Source organism: Lissotriton helveticus, chromosome 6, assembly GCF_964261635.1.
Source record: "Lissotriton helveticus chromosome 6, aLisHel1.1, whole genome shotgun sequence".
Taxonomy (NCBI): Eukaryota; Metazoa; Chordata; class Amphibia; order Caudata; family Salamandridae; genus Lissotriton; species Lissotriton helveticus.
Window position 1 is genome coordinate 1,075,304,768 of NC_136067.1, and position 25,884 is coordinate 1,075,330,651.

A 25,884-nucleotide genomic window follows, 5' to 3' on the forward strand; every position below is an offset into this window, starting at 1 on the left:
TAGGTCTGGGAAAAACTTCATTTATGCTAGCATTTTTACAGTTAATTTATGGCATTTCAGATTTTGATAGTTCTATGAAATGTCTGGGATTATCCATGTCAGTTCTTTGAGACTTTGGGTAAAAATCCTATCACAGGATCTTTGGAAAAAGTAAAGGAAGAGAACATGAGCAGATGTTGTTTGCATCACATGTGACTTTGAGTTATTTTTAGCGTAAAATTTATCTGTGCACAAACATGATCATTAGAGGGTAGTTCATACAAAAAAATAGTGCAAAATCCTCAAGTCAGTACGTAGTGTGGTAAAGCTTAATATGGCACAGTGTTTTTTTGGACATTTCCTATCATTCCCCAAAGAGAACTATGCAAAATTCCCCCTGGCCTATGGAGTATCCTATTGAAATAGAAGTAACATTTCGACAAAGCATGTCTTGTTACAAGCTCCTCACACTGTACAGTCCATTATAAAAGAAAAACACAAATTTTACCTTCAAAATGTCTCACCAGTTATCAAGAGACTCTTTTCAAAACCAAAGCTCACTATACCATCCCCTTCATGCCATTATATATCTCTGCCTCAGTTCATAAGTCCATCTACCTATAGACAAACCTCCACCACAGTTGGTGGCATGAGGAGAAAGGGCAGACTCCACAGAAAGTGTGAGTGCACCTTTGACGCAGGGCTCGCTAGATGGAGATCTACCCTGAACTACTTCAGGTGCATCCTTGGATGTCCCTAGTACATTGGTTGTCACTACTAGTTTAGTTTCAGAATCACAACCTTAGACAAAAGTGGCTCCTTCTAAACAGATTAATGTAGTACACTTAAAGGTAGTATCAGAGAAGCTTGTAAAGGGGACTCTTTATTTAGACTTTGTAAATACCTACAAAAGGCTGATCTAGAAAGTGCCAAAGCATAAGGAACGATGGGCGATGCATAATGGAAATGAGAAGAAAAGGGAATTGAACTTCCAAGCAGCTGAAGCGAGAACTAACTTGATAGACAGAGGCTGGACAGTTCAAAATGAGAGAGATGCACAAAGGCGCATACATTCATGTGCCCTTGGATTACTCTGATCTTCTTTCATTCACCAATCAGTTTCCAAAGTTGATAGAAAATCCTGACAAGTCGTACAAAAGATTGTGAAAATCTCAAAAGTGCTTTGGGTAGTCTTGAAATATGCTTCTAAAAATTGTGGTTCCCAAGCATTTGTGGGCAGATTGCTAGGCAGTCATGGGTTGACCCTTGATGAACTATCAATGGAGGCTCAGACTAATGCACCTTTACTCACGTCACGGGTAAGCATAATCAAGTAATTGCCCATTTGAAAACCAAGGTCCCGTAGAAAGAGATAGAGTGGCTTTAAATAACAAGGACCACCCAACAACCTAAAACATCAGTGCACGCTTCTTATGAGCGATTGCTGCAAGTTTTCAAACAGCGTAGTGGTGTCAAAAATCCAACAAAGGATTACCTTAATGGGTTCATTTCTAAGTTTGTACTTGGTTTGCCCTCTGAAATTTGTTCTCATATGCTACAAAATGTGATTTCTTGGCAATAAAAGTCCTTGCCTGAGATACTTACGTATACAAAATATAGCAGTGCTAATCAGGAAGCAAGGCAGAGGAAGATTAGGGAGAAATTACTGTTGGCACAGACCAAGTTGGCATAGTAAGAATGCCAGAAAATTCTGTATATGGCAGATTCTGTTTCTAATTCTATTCTCAGTGCTGGTGCATGAATTCATGGGTGTGTTTTTAGGTGGGTCAACTGGCCCTAGCAGGAAATGTTGGTCCACGAGGCAGAGGATGAGGGATGGTAGCCAACTCAAATCTAGTACAGCCATAAATATTTTGAAGAAAACCACTGCTTTTCATATTAGAAAGTAGGTGGGCTATTGGAAATGAGAATGCAGGTCGAATCTGAATAGGGTGCAAGTGTATGAACGCAATGCCAATGCAGAATATGCGACTACATAGGTAATATAATGCTATTGTGCGCCATGCCCCAATGATGCAACAAAACATATTTTAAACCCAAACTCCAAGTTTCATCTGAACTCTTTCCATGTTTTCCATTTCATTCAGTTTTAATTTCTGTTAAAACCATTAAAACATTTCTACAAATTAATAGCATGTATTACAAACCAGTCAATGTAATACAGAAAATACATGATCAGACCAACTTTGATCACATTGGGTATGGGCTCAATTGTATTGTAGATACATAGATGTATCTTGGCAATCCTGCACTGCCTATACACATCAGCTTAATCAACATACAATCCAAATGCATATACATAACAGGTTATTTATCAAAGTGGTAAAAAACTATAAAACACTTAAAAAACAATTCACAATTAAAAAGAGTTCCATGTCAGCTTGCATACTCAGTCATATGTCTGCTGTAGTATACATATCATGATTTTAAGTTGGCAAAGCATAAAAACAATTAAATACACTATTCCCACAAATGGTAAATACATTGTTGGCATACCTCATGTTAAGCACAATAGCCAATGTACGAGCGCAAGAGCATTGCATCATACAGCTACAGCTGGCTGAGCTGTGTAGGTTTCAGCTATATATTATGTGATAGTAGCAACATACCCTTGCCAAAGTGTGAGACCTCACTTGTGCATATCTGTATTGGACTATATGCAACTAAGAGTCTCTTTGCGTTGTTTGAAGGGACGGGGTTTCAGTTTTTAGGAAGCGCATTTGACCTCAGCATCCACATCGAGCACAAAAACATAACAACTAAAACAAATATTAATATATGGGGATTAGTTCTCCAAATTCTAAGAGCATTAACACTACTTCTGACCCCCAAAGAGGAGACACATAGCTGGGACAGACAAAAAGGACATGGGCAACAGTTTCTGAATAAGCTTTACAAGCAGGACACATGGCAATCCTACCAGCAGCCCTTATTCTTGTGAAAATTCTCAGGGGCAAAGAACCAAACCCGAATTGAAGTACAACTTCCTGTCTAATAGTACCACAATAGTCTCCCAATGTGGTTCAAAGAAGCTATATCACTTAAAAACAATAAACCTGTCCGTCAATTACATACTCTAGGCTGCGCGTGTCTCACTTTGAAAGATCCATGTTCATTAGTTTGACTTGGCTACATTAGGGGATGGCATTGCCTTAGAAGATGAATTTTCCCAGAAAGTCAACTTTACGACTTCACCAAACAGCGTTAAATGACCAACAGGAATATTTATTATGGAAGCTGTCACTCTAACCTTTTTTCCAAGGGTTTGAGGATATGTTGTGCTCTAAAGGGGAATATGTGGAGGGAATAGAGGGAAGCATGAAGTCTTCAATCTTGGAAATATAAGAACCAGGAGTGATATAAAACATATTTATGGTAATGGTCTCTTAGTAAACCTATGGTTTCAATGGTTTTCTTGGTTAGGATATTGTAGATCATCACATAGATCCAACCAAACATCATTCCGTTCTGGGCACATCACTTAAATTAAATCCTCATCTTCAAAACAATACTCATGTACCAATATCAACATAATATTTTACACATTGTAATATGCATTTTAGGTAAAAACATTAATAAAAATGGTAAAATAGAAAATTAGAATTTAAGTTATGTGCAAAAAGACTCCAAAAGTTGGAAAGAGTACTGTGTAGGGCAGGTATATTTTATTACCTGTGTGTCTCAGGTGGCATCCTCTATCAAGCAAAACATCTTCAATTGAGGAATCAAATATGAAATAGAGATTTTGAAGAAGACCCTGTAAGACAGATGAAAATACAACTTTATGCATTTAATAAATAAGTGTTGTGATCAATGTTTCAATTTGTTTAACATTGTTCCAGTACTAAATATTGCTGGATAGCATCTCTTAAAATGGTCAAAATGTTTCTTATTAGTAAGCATCAGTATTAAAGTATTAAAGAAAATTCAAATCCGTATTACAGTTATTAGAGGTTTTTAAAAATATATATATAATCAATTTTATTTTTTTTAAACAGGGAAAACCAGCTATAAACAGGTGAAGCATTATACAGCAATTGTAAAATGTAATTGCGTTACCCATACAGACAAGGCACCTGGAGTACATAATTACAAGGGAAAACAACATATGACCTTGCACTCGGTACACAGTCCCTCAAGGAAGTATTACCAATCCAGTTATCCCAACCATTTGCCCCATACTTTGCAATACTTCACCAGGCACCCTTTAGCCGCATCATTGGTTTCTCCTGTGCTGCGCACCAGTCCACCCCTCTTCGTCATTTCACTTTATTAGGTGAATCAGTATTTAGCCAGCTAGCAGCAATATCTCACTTGGCCACTATCAGGGCTGTGTTTAGGAATAATTTATCGGATCTGGTCCCGTCCAATCTTTCTGTAATTCCCAGGAACACGGTTAGTAGCCTGTGCGGGACCGCCAAGCCCTGAATCTCTATAGGTTTGCTCTCTATTGAGTTCCATTAGCATGATGGGGCAGGACCATACCATATGGAGGAAGTCTGCTTGTTCTTGGCTGCAGTGTGTGCATGATGCATTTGGTCTTAACCCCGCACTGTGAAGAAGGCGTTTTGGTGTAAGGTGTGCGGTATGTAAATAATACAGTTGAACCAGGCGGAGCCTAGCCAAAGTGGTGACCGTTTTGGGTGCCATCAATGTGTCTCTCCAATCCTCTTTCTCCAGAGGTCCAATCCAACCCTCCCATTGGTCTCTAAGTCAGTGCAAGGTTTTGGGAGTATTGTTTGTGAGAGGTCAGTAAATACGGGAGATCTCTCCCTCCCCCAAGTTACCTGTCATGGTTTGCGCCTTGGGTAGGCTATATTCTGGTAGTGTTGTGCCGTTGGATATGTGGGTGTGGAGTGTGTGTCGCAGCTGGAGATATTTATAAAACTGAGAGGAATGTAGGGAATATCGGGCTCCTAGGTTTTGAAAAGTGTGCATGTGATCACCTCCCCATATGTCACCAAGCTGCGAGATGCCAATAAGATCCCGGGCATCCTTTTAAGGTGCTGACTTCTTGGAGCCAGGGACTCTGCCAGAGCGGTGTGTATTGGGTTAATTTATTTGGCCATTGGGTATGGCGCAGAGAGGAGCGCCAGGCCAAGAGAACTCCCTGTGTCATCATAGGTAAGAGTCTGAAGATAGGTCCCCCGTACATCATCTCCTGGATCTTGGGTAGGCCCAAGATATGCAGTTCTACCCTGTATGCCTGGTCTGACCAGCCACTGTTGAACCAGTCATGCCCATGTGGGTTGCCAAATAGTACAGGTATAGATTAGTAATGCCCATTCCACCATCGAAGGAGGAAATCCGGCATTGGGACATGGCCAATCGAGGTCTTCGGCCGCTCCAGATGAATTTAGTGGTCAGGCTATCTAATTCCTTGAGCCAGATGCGTGGGATATGAAATGGTGTGTTTTGAATTATGTATAAACATCTGGGGAGTATCATCATTTTGAAGAGATCGACCCTCCGCAGAGGGTTCAACGGTAGCGTCTGCCAACTGTGGAGGTCGGCTCGGGCTTTCTTCATCAGTGGGGTCATATTATGTGACCAGTCAAGATCGGGCAACAGGACCACCCAGATTCTTAGGTATTTAAAGGATTGCCTCCTAATAGGTATCCTGGATTGCAAATCAAAGCAATCTCTTGAAAGGTGGAGAGAAACTAGGACTGACTTAGTGGGTTTAAGCGTAGGTCGGAGGCTTGTCCAAAAAGATGCAATGCATGGGGGCAATGGGGTCCGGACTGGGTCGGTTCAGCCAGAAAGAGCAGAACGTCGTCCACATACAGGGCAATCATTCGAACCTGGCCATTTCCATCCCCTAATTCGGGTGTCAGATCTAAATGCTAAAGGTTCCATCGCCAGGGCGAATAGGAGCGGAGAGGGGGACATCCTTTCCTTGTCCCTCTCCTAATGGGAAAAAACCCTGATAATGCCCCGTTGACAAGCACCTGTGCTTGCGGTCTGGTGTATAGTACTTTAACTAAGTCATGGAAGTGTTGCCCCATGCCCATCTCAATCAGTCCATCCTCCAGGTACCGCCAGTCCACAGAACCAAAAGCCTTCTCAAACTCAATCAGAAGAAGGTACTAATTAAGGGGTTAGTAGCTGGCGGTTTGCTAAGGCAATATGGAGGCGTCTGAGGCAGTATCTAGTGCCTCGAGATGGCATGAATCCAAATTGGTAGGGGTGGACCAGTTTGGCAAGATGGGGTCGCAGTCAGTTAGCTAGAACTGATGCAAATATTTTAAATTCCACGTTAATGAGAGAAATAGGGTGGTAGTCGCAGCATTGCACTGAGGGGGGTTGGGATTTAGGGATCACCACTATGGTGGCGGTGTCCATTTCTGGTCGGTTCGAGCCACTTTGGATTCCCTGTGCATATACATCCAAGAGATGGGGGATAAGTGTTTCCCGATAAGCTGCATAATATTCCTGCGGAAGCCCGTCAGGGCCTGGAGTTTTGCCAGACGCAGTACGTGATATCGCCTCGTGGATTTCTTTAGGGGTAACTGGAAGGTCAAGGTTGTCTTATTTTATTTCGTTCAGGTGGGGAGATGAACATACTCTTGGTGGAGCAATTCTGGGAGGGAAAGGCTAGAGCACTGCTCGGAGTAAAGCTTCAAACTGTAGGTGGCAAAACTTTATGCCATCGCCGTAGGCAAGGAATGAACCACATCGTCTACATTTTTAATCTCTGGAATTATGGAATTAGTCATGGGGTACATGGCCAGTTGGTGTAAAATGTTCCCATTGTGGTCCCCCCACCAATACACCATAGCTACGGAGGATCTCCACAATAGTCTAGTGGCTCCATAAAGGCTTGTTTGATCGCTTCTTGTAGGAATGCCAGCCATCTGTCTTGCGAATCGTCTCTCTGTTCTGACATTTGGCTTTCAAGGAGAGTAGACTGGACCTCCAGGAGAGAGACTTGGGAGTTCTGGGCTAGCCGCTTATGCTTAAGCTGACCTTTGGCAATGCTGCGTATGGTAGCCTTACCCACTTCCCAATAATTGCCCGGAGAGGAGACGGAGTCCTGGTTAGTGAGAACGTATTGTTTGAGTTCTTTACCTACAATTTTCTTTTAAAGTCCCTGTTCTGGAGGAACCACGCATTCATCCTCCACATTGGGTGCAGTATGTCTGGGGGGTATTCTACTTCCAAAAGCAAGGGCAAATGGTCAGATATCCCCCCAGGGAGGATAGTAATGTCTCTGACGTTTTGACAGTCAATGGCAGGCATGAAAATATAGTCCAATCATGAATCTGTGTAGTGTGCTGCAGATGTGTGTGTGAATTGTGTGTTCTGGGGTGCCAGATTCTACAGGCATCACAGATTCCTAAGGTAAGTGTCCAATTCGCTAAGAGCTTAGCGTGGGTAGATCTTGTGGTAGACTGGATGTTTGTGGTATCAAGGACCGGGTGCATAACTGCGTTGAAGTCACCTCCGATTATTGTCATCTCTGACGATAGAAAGGCAATGAGGTCTGTGGTGCATTTGAGAGTGGGCACAAGCAGTGATGGCGGGGCGTATATAGAGACCAAGTTGAGGGCATTGCCTCCCACTGAACCAGTCAGGGCTACGAAGCATCCCAACAAGTCAATAATGACTTTGGTAAGCACAAAGGGGAGATTACGGTGCATGAGGAATACTACACCTCTTGACCCCCGAGCAAACCCTGAGTGCCCAACTCTGTCATGGCCGTATTGTGTAAGAAAGGGGCAGTTGTTACTTACAAGGTGGGTTTCTTGGAGTAGCAGTATGTCGGCTACTTGGTGCTGCACATATCGCAGGACTACTGTTCTTTTAACCTTGTCTAATAACCCATTTACATTCTATGATATTATGCGGAGCAGGTCCCTGCCCTTACGTGTGTCTGTCATGGTGGGTGGAAATGTAGATGAGAGCTCATGAGAGGCGAGTGGAGCACAGAGTGCAGTATCTCGTCTGCAAGCTGCAGGTTACAAGTGCATCTTTGCAGCATGGGCATCGCTTGCAGGTGTCATGTCGCTGAAAAAGAGTGCTGATGCAGTAAACAGGGTGCAAAACTAAAAAAAGGGGGACAATGGTCCCCCCTCCCTTCCCTGCCCTCCCCCACACCTCATACTTCAAGAACAGAGGCATCTGTTGTCCCTAACAAGTAATATAATGTCAAACTAGAATGCTTGTATATGGGATTAGTGGAAGACCCCTCCTCACATAAAGATATTGTATCATTCAACCAGAGGGAATAGAGTTCGTAGTAGACATGGCTATTGGAAGTGAGTCACATCCTGTATATCAGGCAGTCTGCTGCTGTTCTGGGTTAACATGCTAAGAGTACTGGACTCCGAGAAAGGTCAGAGTCTGCCGATCTATTGGGGAATTTTGAGGCGAGGCAGTCCCATGGTGTGTGTGGTCTGCTGAGTCAGATCTTCTCGGGGAGTGAGAGCTGTTTAGAAGCCCCTGAACTTCTGGATGCAGCCCAGGACTCAAGGGAGATTCCGATCTCGTCCGACGTGTCCCTCGTCTCCTGTGTAAGCTTGTGCAGCTGCTGCCCGGCGTGGGCGACCCTTTCCGGGCATCTCCAGATTGGACTACAGGGGGGGCAGTCCAGGGTAGTCATTCTCAAAGGGAGTTCCTCCGTCAGCCACTTCCAGGCTGTCTCATGGTACTCGAAGAAAAGGGTTTTATTCTGAAACACTACTCGAAGGTGGGCTGGGAAAAGGAGCCTGTATTGGAGGCCTAAGGCACGGAGTTTCTGTTTAACCTCAATGAACGATCGTCTTTGATGTTGGACCTCCTGCATATAGTCAGGGAAGATCATTATTGGGTGACCATGGTGAGTTAAGAATTTTAGCTTACGACCTTTAGAGAGGATGGAGTCTCTGTCCTTAAAATCAAGGATCCTGGCAAATATTAGCCTGTGTGGTGCTCCAGGCAGAGGTTTTGGGGGCTGGGAGCGGTGGGCCCGCTCCCTGGCCACTCTTCCACCCTTGTTCTGAGCCCTCCGGAAATCCCACAAGGCGGAGATTGTTGCGCCACAACCTGTTTTCCATGTCCTCGGCTTGCCTTAGTAGTTCTTTAGTGTGGGTTTGCAAATGGGCAACGTTGTCATTTAGCTGGTGCACATCATCTTCTATTGTAGAGATCTGGGACTCAATTTCCGTGATCCAGGCTGTCACATTGCGGAGATCCTGGTGGAGGAGAGCCATGTTAACCCGGACTTCTCCAATTCTGCTCTCTACCGAGGTTTGCAAGTAAGTGATTGCCTAGAGGATAGTATTGAGGTCGGTGGCAAATGGGGTCTTCTTCCCTGAGGACCCACTCATCGTCCCGGACTCCATGGTCATGTATTGGTCCATCTTAGTCTGCATAGTGGGGGGGCTTCGGACCGCGGTCTATTTCCATTGCAGCAATCCGGTGTGAGCCTCGCTGGTGGTCAGTGCCTTCGGGTGTTCACAGAGTGATCAGAGGAGGAGAGTGTGCCTCAGTTTGCAAGCCTGAGTGAGATGGGAGGGATTAACTGGTCCTGCGGTCAAGGATCAGTCTCTTCAGGACTACGAATGGGGGGTGAGCACAGGGTGGGGGATGACCATCTAGGCCCCAGGGTTCCACCTATGGCCTGCTTGGATATGCTCCTACCTCTGCATGGTTGCGCAGTTGACCTTCCCCCAAGAACCAGGTGGTCCTCGAGTGCTGATGGGTCAATAGGCCACCACAGATTATTCCTTACCCACAGGGCTAACGGGGGGACCGGCCCAGGAGCCCCCCTACTTCTGGAAGTAGCAGCCAAACCCCCCAGCCCCCACCATCCTCACCCACCAGGCGTGGCCGCCACAGGCCCGGGCCACTCAAGGGGCCAGTCTGCAGCTCCCTTCACACCAGGGGTTCAAGGCCCAGAGCCTAGGTCCATCCCCACATCATCAACTTCCTGGCAACAGCAAGAGGGTGGGACCCCCACCCAGTATATATTGCCGGCTGCAGGGGGCCCAGAACCAGGGCCGCAGCAGTGATGAGTAGGTATTCTAGCTGCAGGGTAAAGGGACAGTTCAAGTCACACTGGGCATCTGCTGTCACAGGACTAGAGGGGGAAGCCTCTCTGAGACTCCCGTTGTTCGGTGGAGACAGCCGATCCACCCCAGTCAAGGCCCTCCCACTGTGGTCTGTCCCGGTAAAGAGCGCTGAGTTTGCCACTGCAATCACCTCAGGCCCAAGGGTTAATCTAGGACAGGTCCCGTCCTCCTCATGCACCGCAGCTCATAGACTCACCAGGCTGCAGGGTACTCAGGGAGAGGGTGTTTTGCTAGTGCCGGCGGGTTCAGGAGACCTCCGTACATTTGTGGTCCAACCCCTACATAGGCCTCCGATGGTCCAGGCCAGGGCTCAGGACCACCTCTCGTCCTCGGGATGCTGGCGCCAGGAGGGAGGAGACCACTGTCGTTGAATCCGGCTGCCCGGCATGACTGCCGATCCCTTAATTCACTGCTCACCCACCAAGCAAGGACAATCACAGTGAACCGAGGCTCACTCCACAGCTTCAGAAGCACTGTCAGGGGAAGGAAGGCCCTGCCTTAGGTCATAACCCAGGGCTCTTCTCATTTGGCTACGAAGGGGCGGGTTGCTTTGTTGTAGACGAATCTAGGACGCTAGTTAAATATTCCCGATTTATGCCCTTATGTGGTTATATCAAATCATATCCTTATATAGGCATAAGAATCATACCCATATTAAGACATAGCCAATGCAGTCCAAATACAGCAAGGCTACTCCCATAGACTCCTAGAAAGCACAACGTGTTATTAGATAAACCAAGCCTTCAGCAGCCCGGGAATTCCCCCTGCTTCTGTATTGATTTGTCCTAGAACTCCTGGAGTCCTGAAAGAACAGCGAGTTCTTAGTGACGTCTTATGTCCAACCTTATGTCAAAGTAGGCACTTCCAGGTATAAATATACCAGCATCTGCCCTAGCAAAACACACAGTGGTTTGGAGCAGATTGACTATCTACTTGCCCGAATCCCTGCTGTAGCAAGTGCCGAAGGAAGCCGACCCTCCCGCTGACGCACTGAGAGAGACGCTGACTTTTCTCCCGCCGAGAAATCCAGCTCCAGTGTTTCCCTGTCACCCTTGTGGGTTGCTGGGAGATCGAGTCCTGATAGAGAGATGCAAGACCTCCTTCATTCTATAACCAAGGTACGGAGCTGATTAGACCCTTAGAGAATTCTTGATTTAGATTCTTGGCAGAAACTATCTTAACTCAAACTACATCTCACTTACTCCTTCCCATGTACTAGGCTTAGGTTAGGTACACCGGGGTAGGTGTATCTGAGGAGCACCAGTTGAGTACGTTTAGTCATTATTTTATCATTGTATGTATTTTATCCATTTTATGTATCTTATGGCTTAGAAACCATATAAATGTTTTTGCAGTATTATTTCACAATACTCTATTTACTGTACGCACTTTACTTCATGACAAGTATTGCGATTAAAGCAATTCACTTCTCTTGCATTAGAAAGAAGACTGCTCAATAAATAACCTCTTTTATTGAAAACGCCCGTCTCTCTATTTCTCTGCTCTTCTGGTGAAAATAAGTATGCACGATTGACTGAGTAAAATAGCTATCTATTGTTTCCGCGACTCTGGAGATATACTCCTTATTCTTGGGGGAGCAAAGCTGTCATGTTTATGCGGTTGTCAGAAACGAATCCCTTCTTGTGAATTCGAGAAAGTTTCTAGTGACCTCTGAGCTAGCTGGCATTCATAATTAAGTCTAACATATTCAATAGAGACCTTGTCGACCTAAGTCCTACCTCTAAACTATCGTTTATGTCATTCCAATGCGCAGAGTCTATTGGGAATATAGAAACTATACTACATGGCGCCCAACGTTTGGTAAGGCGATAATTTAACGCTAGATACTAGAGTTACTCAGTCGTGCTTTTCACACAGACCCCTTTTTTCCCGTAAAATCTCCAATAGACGTCTGGAGTGGGTGAAAGGTTAATATCCGCCAAAACTTAGTAGGCCGGAGAATCCTATGAATTAGTTTTTGGTTTAGTCAACGTTGAAGGATACAGTGTTCCAAAATATGGTGCACCTAATCTTTGTTTCCTTGAAACGTGCTCTGCAAACTTTCTGTCAGCAAAAATGACGGAAAGTGACGACGAAAGGGAAAGAGCTAGAATAGAAGCTCAAGCAGTCTTAGATGACACAGCTCTCCAAAATGACCCGGATGCAATAAACATCCAGATAAATATAAGAACTGTAACTTACAAACTTATAAATAATGGAGTATCATCAAGAGGTGGTACAGTCATATTTGTGGTAGAGGCACATGAAGATCGGCAGACAGAGGTATTCTATTCATGGATAACTTTTCCAGCAGCAAATGCTGTGACACACGAGTTCCACTACTACAAAGCAGAGGAACCTCCAGTGGAATACGTTCCTTTCGAGGACTTTGAAATTCCACTAACCTACCAGGAGCATCAGCTCTGGTTTAATGGCGCCCTAAAATATCAAAATCACATTACCAGGCTCGGTCCACTAGGTAGACCAGGAGCCACATGGCCGGTTCTAGCCAGCTATACACCACATCCTGAGATTGAAGAAATGTCAGACAGAGAACTTTTAGTTCAGCTAAAAGAATTAATTAAAATACATAGACAATTGGTCCAATATGTCATGCAGACTTTAACAGTCCAACCAATAATAAAAATTCCACAGCACACCCCTTACCAGGGGAACACAAATAAAATTACACCACAGACTATACAATCAGTCATTGGCAATTTACCCGCAAAACGGGAACAAATTCCGTTCCGGTTAGCTCAGAAAATTACTCAAATCGAGGCAGTATTTCCTGATAGTACACCTCATGAAAAACACAGAATTCTGACAATCTGTCTACCAATGGGGATCGCACCACATATGGAGGACTGTGACACTTGGGGGACAGTCTTTGCTTCAATATACACAAAAACATATGGTGTTCCGTCTATGGCGGTTATACCAGATGTACTAAGACAGATTCAAAATTAATACGGTCCGGAGCCTGCTTTAAATCTAGGTATGAAATTACTGAAAGACTTTAAGCAAGTCTCGGCGATACTACTAGCCAACATAAAAGGAGAAGCTGCATCTGTGTCGATCTGCCAAAAATGAAAAGAAACAGAAATAACAGACCAACCTTTTGAACTTGCCAGAATAATTGAAAAGTTCTATGAAGAATTAGGTAGAGATAGTTTGGGTGGGAAACCACTAAAACCACAACTAACTGAAAATCCTGAAAAAACCTTTATTAAGAATAATCTCATTACTCCAAAAAAGAAGTGGGAGGGTAATAAACAAATTACTCCCAGAGAAAAACAGTTTCAGTCCAGAGGAAGGTCTCCCCAACGGAGAGATAGATCTCCAGAACGGGGGGCAGGTCTCCACAATGGGAGCCCTCTGAAAAAAGATACAACCTTAGAAATAGGGACAATTTAAGAAAACCTGACAGATATAAAGATAATAATACACGTCCATCTCGATCTTTTCAGACTTCCTCACAGAAATCGGAAAGAAGAGGACGGTCAGAACATAAAGAAGAGCACGTCAAGTCCGAAGACAAGGAACCTGCTCATCAAAGTAAAAAATTACAATTTCCCAAGAAGAAAGTAGCTAGTATTAAAATAAAACATGCCGAGGATTCTGAGGACACAACTCAAGAACGGAGAGTGGGCCCAGACAATGCTAGACAGCGCAGCAGAAGTGACCATAGCTCGCAAGATCCTGATGAATCTTCTGGAGACAGTGGACACAAATGAATACATTCAGGTGGAAACTGCAGACACCAGAGTTAGTGTATCCCATAAATTATATGAAATAACATTACGTATAGAAGGGGACAAAACTAGGAAAATAGGAGGTCTCTTTTGGAAGAATCTATCTAAAGGCTATGATATCCTTCTAGCAGAGAAAGACTGGCCACCAGAGTTTGTCAGGGAGTGCCCACATGGCGAAGAAATGATTATGCCTGCCTTTTCAAATCACATTCCAATTCATAAAAAATACTCATATGCTAGAATATGGGCAGTGGCCCAAGCCCCTGCATTATTTAGAAATCATGTAGGATGGGATGAGGATTCTCCTCACCATAAAAATCAGTTAAAAATCAACCTACTGTACAGAGACAGTATCCTGTTAAGCAAGAAGCTAAAAAACAAGTCAGGGAAATCTTAGATCAACTTGAATACCAGGGGGTGATTGAAACATGCACCTCACAAATGAACATCCCTTTGTTTCCTGTCTCCAAACCAGACGATTCATATCGTCTAGTATTGGACTACAGACACCTAAACTCTTGTTGCAAAACATTTGCAGTACAAAATTCACACAGTTCAGCACTAATGAATAAGATCGTGCGCAAAAAATATAAAACGACATTAGATATTTCAAGCGGTTTCTTCTGTCAAAACATTGCACCAGAAAGCAGGTATTTGATCACTTTCTCCAGTATGGGGGCCCAGAGGCAATTGTGTCGTCTCCCCAGGGATTCAAGAACAGCCCAGGATTATTTTCAGCCAGGGTAACAGAATTACTACAAATGTATGATGATGAGGCATTATCGTATATCGATGACATCTATCTTACAGACGATGACCTGGAGACACACTTGAAAAGAGTGAACACCATTATACTTGGGTTCGCATCTGAAGGGTACAAATTCAACTCTAAAAAATCACGAATTGCCCACCTCGATGTCCTATTTTTAGGATATGAGTTATCAAGTGAAGGCAAAAGCCTAGCAGACTACTTCTTAGAGAAGTGAGCAGTACTCCAAGCTCCAAAAACTCTGAAAAACGTACAATCAATACTAGGTTTCCTGAATTTCGGACGAACTTACTTTCTAAACTACGCAGAGAGGGTTAAACCTCTACGAATTAATAAAACATGATTTCAAACCAATTTATTGGACACAGAAACACACAAAAATTTTACAATCAATACAAACAGACATGTTAACTATAACAAAACTGCAAACACGCGCAAACGAACGCAACCTTGTAATCCGAGTCATCCCAGGAAGATGCGGATTTACGTACCTGACCTCTAATGAGGAAGAAACGGTACCAATAGCTTATAAATCACACTTGTACACACCAGCTGAAATGAAATTCAGTTCTACTGAAAAAATTCTGACTGCGGTCCAAACTGCTGTAGCAAAAGAAAGAGCCCTCGACAAGGTAAATGTATAATAATCGTTACACCGGTACCTGCCCTAGAGGCAGTAACAAGAGCCAGCATTCCGAATGCTAAAGCTTTACATCCGATATGGATACAATGGGTTAATTCTCTTGCTGCATCATACGTAGTATACGAATTTGATCCTAACTTAAAAACGCAAGAGTTTCTCCAATACGAATATGAATGTCCTCTGCCGACTGAGATCCTGCCTATAGAACATTACAGCTGTATAATATATACAGTTGGGGGTAAACAAGCATATAGTGCTGCATGCATGATTGTTAAGGGTCGTTGGCACGAAGGAAAATTCAGACCCCTGGTCACTAAAACTCAATCACTCGGAGACTGTACAGCTCAGCGAGCTGAACTACAGGCTTTTAAGATGGCGCTTGAAAATACCGATCGCGGATTCCCCACACTAATAGTGTGCAATTCATATTACTGTGTCCAGTCTTACAATGAATTCTTGCAGAACTGGGTTCAAAACGGCTTCAAAGATGCAAAAGGTGGCACAATCAAGCATAAAATGCTCTGGGAACAAGTAGTTCTTTTACAGAAAGAACTACAAAAGACTCAAGTGATACATACACTGAGTCATCAACGTGATGGCGTTCACGTTGCAGGGAATTCATTGGCTGATGAGGCCGCGAAGGCAGCTGTGCAAACGGCTTCCGTAGCTGCCATTACCCGGTCAAAAACAAAAATAGACAGCGAGATAATGCAAGCTGTCAGTGCTTCAGTAAAAAACAGTGGTAAGACACTCCCGAAAGGCTTTCCAGTAAAGTACTCATACAAAACTGATGCAAATAATGTTCCTTTTGCTGTAGTCCCTGGAGTGGGGGATAGGGCAATTCCAAACATGGAACATAGGTTAGGACTAATTTTAGCGGCACATGAAGGGCTCGCTTCTGCACATGCTGGTGTTTCCGCCACAGTATCATTATTAAAACAAAGATATTGGTGGCCACGCATGAGAAAACAGACTAGAAACTATGTTTTAGAATGTGAAATATGCCAAAAAATAAAGGTATCAACAGTGAAACGACCTGCACAGAAGCCCCTTTTAATCTCAGATAAACCATTAGCATGTGTTTACTTGGACCACTGCGGTCCCTTACAAAGGGATGGCAACTATAAATATATCATGGTCGCAGTCGACTCCTGCACGAGATTCATTTGTATGTGGTCCCAGCGCTCGGCTGTCGCCAGAACTGTTATAAAAGATTTGCAAGTCTTTATCGGCACATATGCAATTGGCATGCTACATTCTGACCAGGGTCCTGCGTTTAGCTCTCGAGCTTACAAGGAGGCCATGTCCAGCTTGGGCATTGCATTGCGGTACTCTAGTCCATTCCATCCAGAGGGAAATGCGGTAGTGGAAAGAAAAAACCATGACATAAAGCAATCTATAACAGCGAGGGTATTAGGTTCGGGTGATGGGTGGGTCAAACATCTAATAAGTGTCCAACATAGTCTTAATAATCTGCCAAGACATTCTCTGGGTGGAATCACTCCGTATGAACTTTTGTTTTGGACAAGAATGATAATCGAGGACCTCGATAGTCAGACTTCAGTGGTGGAAAAAAAAAACTTTGATATCAAAGATCGTTTGGCTCTTTTACAGGACTTAAATGAGACAAGAAGAAGTCTAAGTAACACAAAGCTAAAGCCAACGGCCACTGAAGAAAAACCACCTCTCCCAGCAAGACCTGTCTGGATTCCAAAGATTGGGGATCTGGTCAGAGAAAAGATCGCGTTGAAGAAGGAATTTGGGCCTTCTTACAGGAAAGCAGTACCTGTTTTAGCAATCAGCGGAACAAGATCAGTAGTACTACCGCCCCTTGCTGGTAAAAAGGAGAACAGATTAGTATCAATCGACCTGGTAAAACAACAATCATGTGGCCAATAATAAGTAGTAGGCCCAGTGGACTCCCAAGATGTAGCAGAAGACCAAACCTTGCTACAATTCAAGAGGTTCAAACTGAGAGACTAATCACATTTGATAAACCTGCAGTGAATAAAGAAGGACTATGCAACAAAGCCATGGAACTTGTGCCTCTTGAAACCCAAATTGCAACAGCTCGTCAGGAAATACCTGTCTACAATGATGTAGCCTCTGACCATACAAATCCAAAGATTAATGAAAATCCGGAAGCAATTCCAACAATTGACAGAACTGCATCGGGCTACTTCATCAATTTCGATGACTTTTCTGAAGATCCAAGTGAACATGAAGAAAAGCCAGCAAATAAAACTTTCAAAGGAAAAATAACGGAACTCTTTCATCAACTTGGAGAAACATATCTGATTTCACCATGGATTGCATTGTGGATTGTGTTAGGTGTATTTGTCCTCCTACTCTGGCTGATTTTAGTTTTAAGCTTGGGAAGAATGATTGATGGAAAATACAGTACAATAGACACAGCAAGTCAGAAAATCAACTTGGTTCTAAAGCCTCACAGATCTTCTCACATTGAAAAAAAGAGAACTATCATCAGTAAACATCACAGCCATTCCTATACCTGGTGGTGTAGAATGGGACACTACTGATTACGACATCTACGGGCCGGTTGAACTCTTGAAATATCCACACCAGTTCAAGGTTTCTTTAAGTGACTTTGTATTACCTAGCACTTTCTCTGATGATTGGGACTTTGAAAATATTAATAATATGATGTCAGATTTAGAAATGTCAGCAAAATTTACAGAACATGATTATTTAGAAGGTTCATCAGATTATGAAGAAATGTATTGCTTTAATCATTATAGGCACCACTATTTGCATAAATCTGCTAATCCTAGAGATGTTTTTGCTTATAATCAATGGGAACATTGTCCAACACCGCCAAAAGGCAGCTCGAAAACATTTTATGAGAAATTCCCATACTTCTCAGGGTTTAATAACACTGATCCAGAAAGCTTTACTTTAAAATTATAAATAAGACAGGAATGAAAAACATGTTGACAAATACTAAACTGATATATTCTGCAAAATTTCATGAAAAATTGTCTACATTTGGTTTTGAATTTTGGAAAAACAACATTGAGACAAAAACTGTCTGGGGTACAAAAGACTGGCAGGTACAAGGTTTAGAATCATTATTCAGAGCCTGCATGATCCCAGAACAAATAATGTTCCTGAATGACACCATTCAACAAACAACCTGTCTTGGCCTAGCCAGGATAAAGGACTTAAACAAACCGTCTATACCAAAGCCCATACCTGATAGTAATAGCACTACAGATGTGGAGATAGACGTATCCAATATTTTACACCAAAACAGAACTAATCCTGATTGGAGAAAATGGTTGATCTGGCCCACAGACACTAATAACTGTCAAGATAGATTCCTGAACAAAACACAGGGGTTCAAACAGAACAGGCCAGACCCAAGATATTCCCAGAGACAACATCCAGGGATAATAACAACATACAGTGTAGGAAAACTATGCCTCTAATGGCTACAGAAATCCACACTACCTGAAATTAAGCAACACTTGACCTTACTTAAAGAAGGTGTTGACTTGCGAGATTTCTTATTGGGACCTCGCAAACAGCGTCAAAAATGTTTCATATACGCCGGTATATATGCTGCTTACAACGAAGCTTGGAAAGTAACGCAAATTGAAACAGCTGAAAAAATACGAGAAATTAATCGTATTCATTTGGAAAAAACATTGTCTGTAGTGGACAATGGGTTAACGACTCTGTCCTCCAGAATGTATTCAGTGGACAGCATTGTATAATATGCTATTGATATAATAGAACAGGATATGCTAATGTTACAACATGGCCAGTCCCAATTACGTTCTATTGTACAGTTAGGCTGGACGTTACAAAACCTCTGTTCAGGCTACGTGCCAGGGCGTCTAATCAACACAACGTCATTGTTTTCTGTCTTTAACCTTACAGATAAACAAATCTATTTGGCACAAAGAGGGGCAGACTATACGGTGCTGAGCATTGAAAAACTAGAAAGATTACCATTGACAGTCTCCGAAAAACCTGTCATTGAATGGATAATACATGGCACCATTACAATTCCGATAACGACTTTTCAGTTTCAATACTGCCAAGAGCATATACCAGCGGGCTTGTATGAAAGGTTGGGTAAAGGGTACATCAAGTCAACCTGGAATTTACCTTACACACATAGATGTTGGAGTGGGGGGAAAAAAGAGGTATTTCTTAGTGGTAACAACTGTAAGAATTCACTGAGCGGTACACTTCTGTGTCAAGGAATTAACTTGCATGGAGACTGCGAAGGTTCATCAAATAACCTTTCATGCCACCTGCACGCCACCCCTGCTACACAAATAGAGCCTTTTTTCAACCAACTTTCCAACGGCAGTTATGTTATGTTAAGTGACCGCAGCTGTTGTGGCATGTTGCCAGGAACGGCCTATCTCGTAGGTGTTACATCCAGGGTCACTTGCTGTATGCAAGTATTGTATCCAAAAAGCAAACCAGACAAGGAGGCAACGATATGGCCTTCATTGAATATCTCTTCTATTCGAATTGATACTTTAAGCAGAATGAAGTCCATTCTTTTACAGAAAACTGTGCCTTTAACCTCGTCTAGAGAAACGTATGATCTGCAAGTTGCAAGGACAGCAGCAGAGATACATGCATTATTATCAACAAATTGCCCCGTGCATTTCGTAGAAATGTTAAGTCAAATCTTAAACATGTCTGATACCAGTGGCATCACACATGTATTTAGGACAATTTTTTCGGGACTGTTAGCACCCTTTGAAGCAGTCCTGAGCATCTTCCCGAATTTCGTGCACTCTGTGTTCGGCGGCCTGCCTCTGATCTTGGGACTCGTAGCAGGAATCTTATTTTTGTTCTTTCAGCTCCGATATGGCAAGTCCAGTCACAGGCAAAACTCAGGCTACAATGGAAGAAACGCTCCTAGCTTTGCGATACAGAGATAGGATTACTAAAGTCCTCGGCTTGGCTAGGCTAAGAGATCTGAATACTACCTGGTTTCTTTCGTTCAGACCAATCTGGCAAGATTGCATCCTACCTGTTCTACGATGCCTGCTCTGTGGAGAAGAATGCGTGTTAGACGTCTGTCTCACACTCCCATCAGCAGTACCTATGGATATCGATACTTTGCTTGGTTCGGTAACGGCTCATGCATCGTGTTGTCCCCAGCGGCTACCTATTCTGATGACGGCATTCGTTGAGACCTCACAATTACGACTAGGTGGCGGTGAGGTACGAGATGAAAGTGGCACACAGGTGCAACCTTCTGTGACCATTGCTGACACAGACACCGATGACGGCAATGCATCTCACATATGCACTATTTCTACTTTTTCGGAAATGGTCCAACTTTCACCTACTGTTGTAGACGAATTCTTTGCCAGCCTATCTGAGTTAATGTTCTCTCCTAACAACGAGAATAACTTTTGAAAACACGAGCACACAGCGCTCCCTTAGCTCTGAATTCGACCTTCAGTTTTGATAAACAGAACTGCTAAAAAACTCTGGAACTAGTTTTTTCCCTGAAAGCGAAATTATATTTTTCCCCGTTCCCAAAATATTTACCTTTTGGCACATGATACTCTGCTTAAAGTAGAACTATTCTTAGAGAACAAGATTTCTATTTTTGAAACTCTAGAAACTATATTTTTACTTAGCCTCTAGCAGATGTACAGTCTTGTATAAATATGTGATGAAATGGTCTCGACCCTCTCTTCTGTTTTAAGAGCCATTTCATGAATGTAAATTTCGTGCTTCATTCAGTCAATATTCCAATGTACTATATATGCATTATCTGAATGATACCATTGCTTAAAAACGTACAGTATAATACTCATTTTTCGTGTTTATACCATTTCAAATGCATTTTTGTATTTTGGGGTGGGATGGAAAACACATGCATAGATATGTTTTAAATTGCTTAGTATTTAGTAATGATGGACATTATACGTGGAGTGGGTGTTGTAGACGAATCTAGGACTCTAGTTAAATATTCACGATTTATGCCCTTATGTGGTTATATCAAATCATATCCTTATATAGGCATAAGAATCATACCCATATTAAGACATAGCCAATGCAGTCCAAATACGGCAAGGCTACTCCCATAGACTCCTAGAAAGCACAATGTGTTCTTAGATAAACCAAGCCTCCAGCAGCCCGGGAATTCCCCCTGCTTCTGTATTGATTTTTCCTAGAACTCCCGGAGTCCTGAAAGAACTGCGAGTTCTTAGTGGCGTCTTATGCCCAACTTTAAGTCAAACTCGGCACATTCCAGGTATAAACATACCAGCATCTGCCCTAGCAAAACACACGGTGGTTTGGAGCAGATCGACTGTCTACTTGCCCGACACCCTGCTGTAGCAAGTGCCGAAGGAAGCCGACCCTCCCGCTGACGCACTGAGAGAGATGCTGTCTTTTCTCCTGCCGAGAAATCCAGCTCCAGTGTTTCCCTGTCACCCTTGCGGGTTGCTGGGAGATCGAGTCCTGAGAGAGAGATACAAGACCTCCTTCATTCTATAACCAAGGTACGGAGTTGATTAGACCCTTAGAGAATTCTTGATTTAGATTCTTGGCAGAAACTATCTTAACTCAAACTACATCTCACTTACTCCTTCCCATGTACTAGGCTTAGGTTAGGTACACCGGGGTAGGCGTATCTTAGGAGCACCAGTTGAGTACGTTTAGTCATTATTTTATCATTGTATGTATTTTATCCATTTTATGTATCTTATGGCTTAGAAACCATATACATGCTTTTACAGTATTATTTCACAATACACTTTTTACTGTACGCACTTTACTTCATGACAAGTATTGCGATTATAGCAATTCACTTCTCTTGCATGAGAAAGAAGACTGCTCAATAAATAACCCCTTTTATTGAAAACGCCCGTCTCTCTATTTCTCTGCTCTTCTGGTGAAACTAAGCATGCACGATTGACTGAGTAAAATAGCTATCTATTGTTTCCGCGACTCTGGAGATATACTCCTTATTCTTGGGGGAGCAAAGTTGTCCTGTTTATGCGGTTGTCAGAAACTAATCACTTCTTGTGAATTCGAGAAAGTTTCTAGTGACCTCTGAGCTAGCTGGCATTCATAATTAAGTCTAACATATTCAATAGAGACCTAGTCGACCTATGTCCTACGTCTAAACTATTGTTTATATTATTCCAATGCGCAGAGCCTATTGGAAATATAGGAACTACACTACAGCTTCACATCTCCACATTTATTTTATGCCAGGCAAGTCACCCAGTGCTCGGCCCGTACGGCTGTTACATAAGGGGGGGCGTGGTCCGTAGCAGGGGTCCTTTCCTCGTCAGCCCTCAGCATCCAGGCGAGGGCTACAGCCTCAGCAAACGGGGAATGGATGCCGCCATATTGTTATCTTTGCGGCCGGGGAATCCGGCTGCGGGGAAGTTCTCTGCACCTGAATTTACACTGTTTGTGCCTCCTATGGTTCGCCCGAGCGTAGTGTGATGCAGGCAGCCTGTTAATAGGATGTTTGGTTGTCGATGGTGGTGGATTCAGGAGCGGATGACGGAGGGGTCCATAGCACTCTTAGAGTGCGACCGCCATCTTGACGCTCCAAGCCATGCCCCGCTGGAGGTTTTTAAAACTATATAAAATGGTATGACTTGATATGATGGTGAAACAGAGCCTTCATTTATGTTTTCTGTGCTTTATAGACATAACTTACTTAATGATACTCTTGCACTATATTTTTTCTTCATTGCATCCTTCTGTGCATGGGCTTGCTTCAAATTTATATATTAACCCTTTGTTTTCAACTCTTGCACTATATTTTTTCTTCATTGCATCCTTCTGTGCATGGGCTTGCTTCAAATTTATATATTAACCCTTTGTTTTCAGTAAAAAAAAAATGGAAGAGTCATCTGTGAGAGTTAGAGAAATTGGAATATGATGAAATCTACAATTGATGAAAACCTTCATCATCTGATAACCACACTGTTAAGTTGCATTTCAATTCTTTTCAACCAGTACTTAGTGTTGAGCTTAATTTTTAAACAGTTTTTTAACTATGCAGTTGTGTTAACAAAACAGACTACTAGATTTGTATACAAAAGGCAGTAGATAGCAAGTATAATTCTAGGCTTTCTTGCCATTCCAATTTCACAAAAATAAAACTCTAATGCAAACCCATGGACAACAAGATCCGTTTTCTGAAAGCTTCTTATGCACCTGCTTGTTAAATATGTGATAGGTATGTGTGCAAAAAAGACAGGATTTCTACATTTGAAATACAAATCTTTGCTCACAGAATCTACATTTCCATGCAGAAATGCACCCGTAGCCTTTCCATACAAATAAGTGACGGTTGGTGGTAAAGGGGAGGACAGAGGTGAGTCATAAAATATGGTCTTGAAAAATGAAATCCCAGGATGTTGGAACTTTATGGCATTTCACATGTATTTTACTACCCTGGAAATATACGGACATATATTCCTACAAAGATTAGAAGTGGTGTTGTGTAGTATGAAAGGAGTAATGGAGTATGCATATACTAAATAGGTTGCATTAAACAGAATTTCTTCAAAGATAATATTTTCCTGTAGAATTTGTTTCATTTTTGCAAAATGAATTCCACACAAAAGGTAAACTTGGCAGACTGTTGACTTGATGATAATCCCACTAAGCAGGGTGACCAGATTTTCAGAACCAAAACCGGGACGGTACTAGATATAGAAACAGGACTAAACGTTGGCACCTACTATTGTAGTACATTGAAGTATCACTATGACAACACCTGAGACATGGAACTATACAGGCATAATCTACAAATCTATTAATAAGAATACATATATTCAACAAAAAAATCTTGTTTCAGAGGTTGTGTGCCACGTTCCAATTAAATGTAAGACTAGTTCATATGGTGTGATTTCCTATGCATTCTAGGACTTGTAGTCTTTTTTTATATTGGTAAAACAAGACTACAAGCACTTGAACACAAATGGAAAGAAGCATTTGGAATGCAATAGGTCTCGCATTTACGCATGTTTGAGCTATTCACATTGCAAATAACAATCTGGCAGATGCATCAAACAATATAGTTCCCGGTAAAATAGCGAATCGGTAAAACAGGACGTTACCAAACGCAAAACCTGAAATCCCAATGCATCATCCCCATTACCGAAAAAAATAAAGAATCGCAAAATAACCCCCGCGGTAAATTACCGAATCGCAAATTAGCTAATCAGTAATACCGAGAATGAAATCTGCCCCCCGGAAATACTGAATCGCTATTAAGAAGTCGCTAAGGTATGCACCAAAAATCGCAAATAACGAAAATGTACCAAATCGCTATTTAGCATGAGCAAAATAAGGGAAATCTCAACCAGGAGGTAAAGTTGTTTGAATGCAAATAAAAAAAAAAAAAAAATAAGCACAGACAGGTGGAAACAATCAGAAACCCTTCAAATATGCCTCTGGAGACCCTGTATGTCTTCCAAAATGGCTGCCCTCTACGTGCTTGCTGGGAGGATGAGAATCAATGCTGCTGCACAGCGCAGGAGGAGGATCCAGGAGAGGGTGTTCAGGGTGCGCATCACATTGCTGGGCCAGGCAGAGGAACTAATCTATGACAAGTACAGACTGAATCGGGCAATGATCATGCGCCTCATTGCTGACCTGTAATCACTACTGCAGCACCATCGCCATAGGACCAACGCCATCCCTGCCCACGTCCAGGTCCTATGCAGCCTGCACCTGCTGGCATCTGGAAGTTTCCAGGGGGTTGTAGCAGTAGCCGGAGTCGTGTCGCAAAGTGTACTTTCACGCTTCTTCCACAAATTCCTAGATGCCATGCTGACAATGATTCATACCCACATCACCTTCCCCACAACCCCACAGCAGTTGAACCGCACCAAACATGACTTCTACCAGGTGGCACAATTTCCCCATGTGATAGGATGCATTGACTGCACGCATGTCCCCATCTGTCCCCTTTCAGCCAACGAATACATATTCTGCAACCGGAAGTCCTATCACTCCATTAACGTGCAGGTCGTGTGCAATGGCAAGCACATCATAACGGACATCGTAGCATAATTTCATGGAAGCACACATGACGCATACATATTCCGACACAGTGGCATCCACAGGCATCTGCTCAATGGTGAATTTGGAGAGGGACACCTACTAGGTACACACTTATGCCTCTTCATTAACTCCATCCTCACATATGTAATTTTATTTATGCTGCTAACCCTTTGCTACCCACCCTGCAGGTGACAGCGCCTACGCCTTTCGTGAATATCTACTCACTCCCTACCTCAACCCAGCAACACCTCAGGAGCAGCGCTACAACGCAGTACATATCAGTACCAGGAATGTGGTAGAGCGAACCTTTGGCATCCTTAAGAGTCGCTTCCGGATCCTACACAAGACAGGAGGTGCCTTGCAGTATGACCCAGTGACCTGCTTACCAATAAAAGTGGTGTGTGCCATGCTGCACAACATTGCCACAAGTAGGGGGATAGCAATAGAGGTGGACGGAGATGACGATTTACGTGCATAGTAACCCCCACCCAACACCAACAGGCACACGTGCCTAACACAGCTGAAGGTCAAAGGAGGCAGACATACATCACACAACATCACTTCAGAGACAGGTAAGAATGAGCCATCACAACATAATCAGGTGTGCAAATGTTTAAT

General features: G+C 42.9%; 1 protein-coding gene across 1 annotated transcript in view; it reads right to left on the reverse strand.

The window, feature by feature from the left end:
- Positions 1-25,884, reverse strand: part of THBS2 (thrombospondin 2) — a 647,479-nt gene that overhangs the window by 514,884 nt on the left and 106,711 nt on the right. The window contains exon 4 of the mRNA XM_078648724.1: positions 3,673-3,757. Coding sequence (XP_078504850.1) covers positions 3,673-3,757 — 85 coding nt within the window. The remainder of the gene's footprint in view (positions 1-3,672; positions 3,758-25,884) is intronic.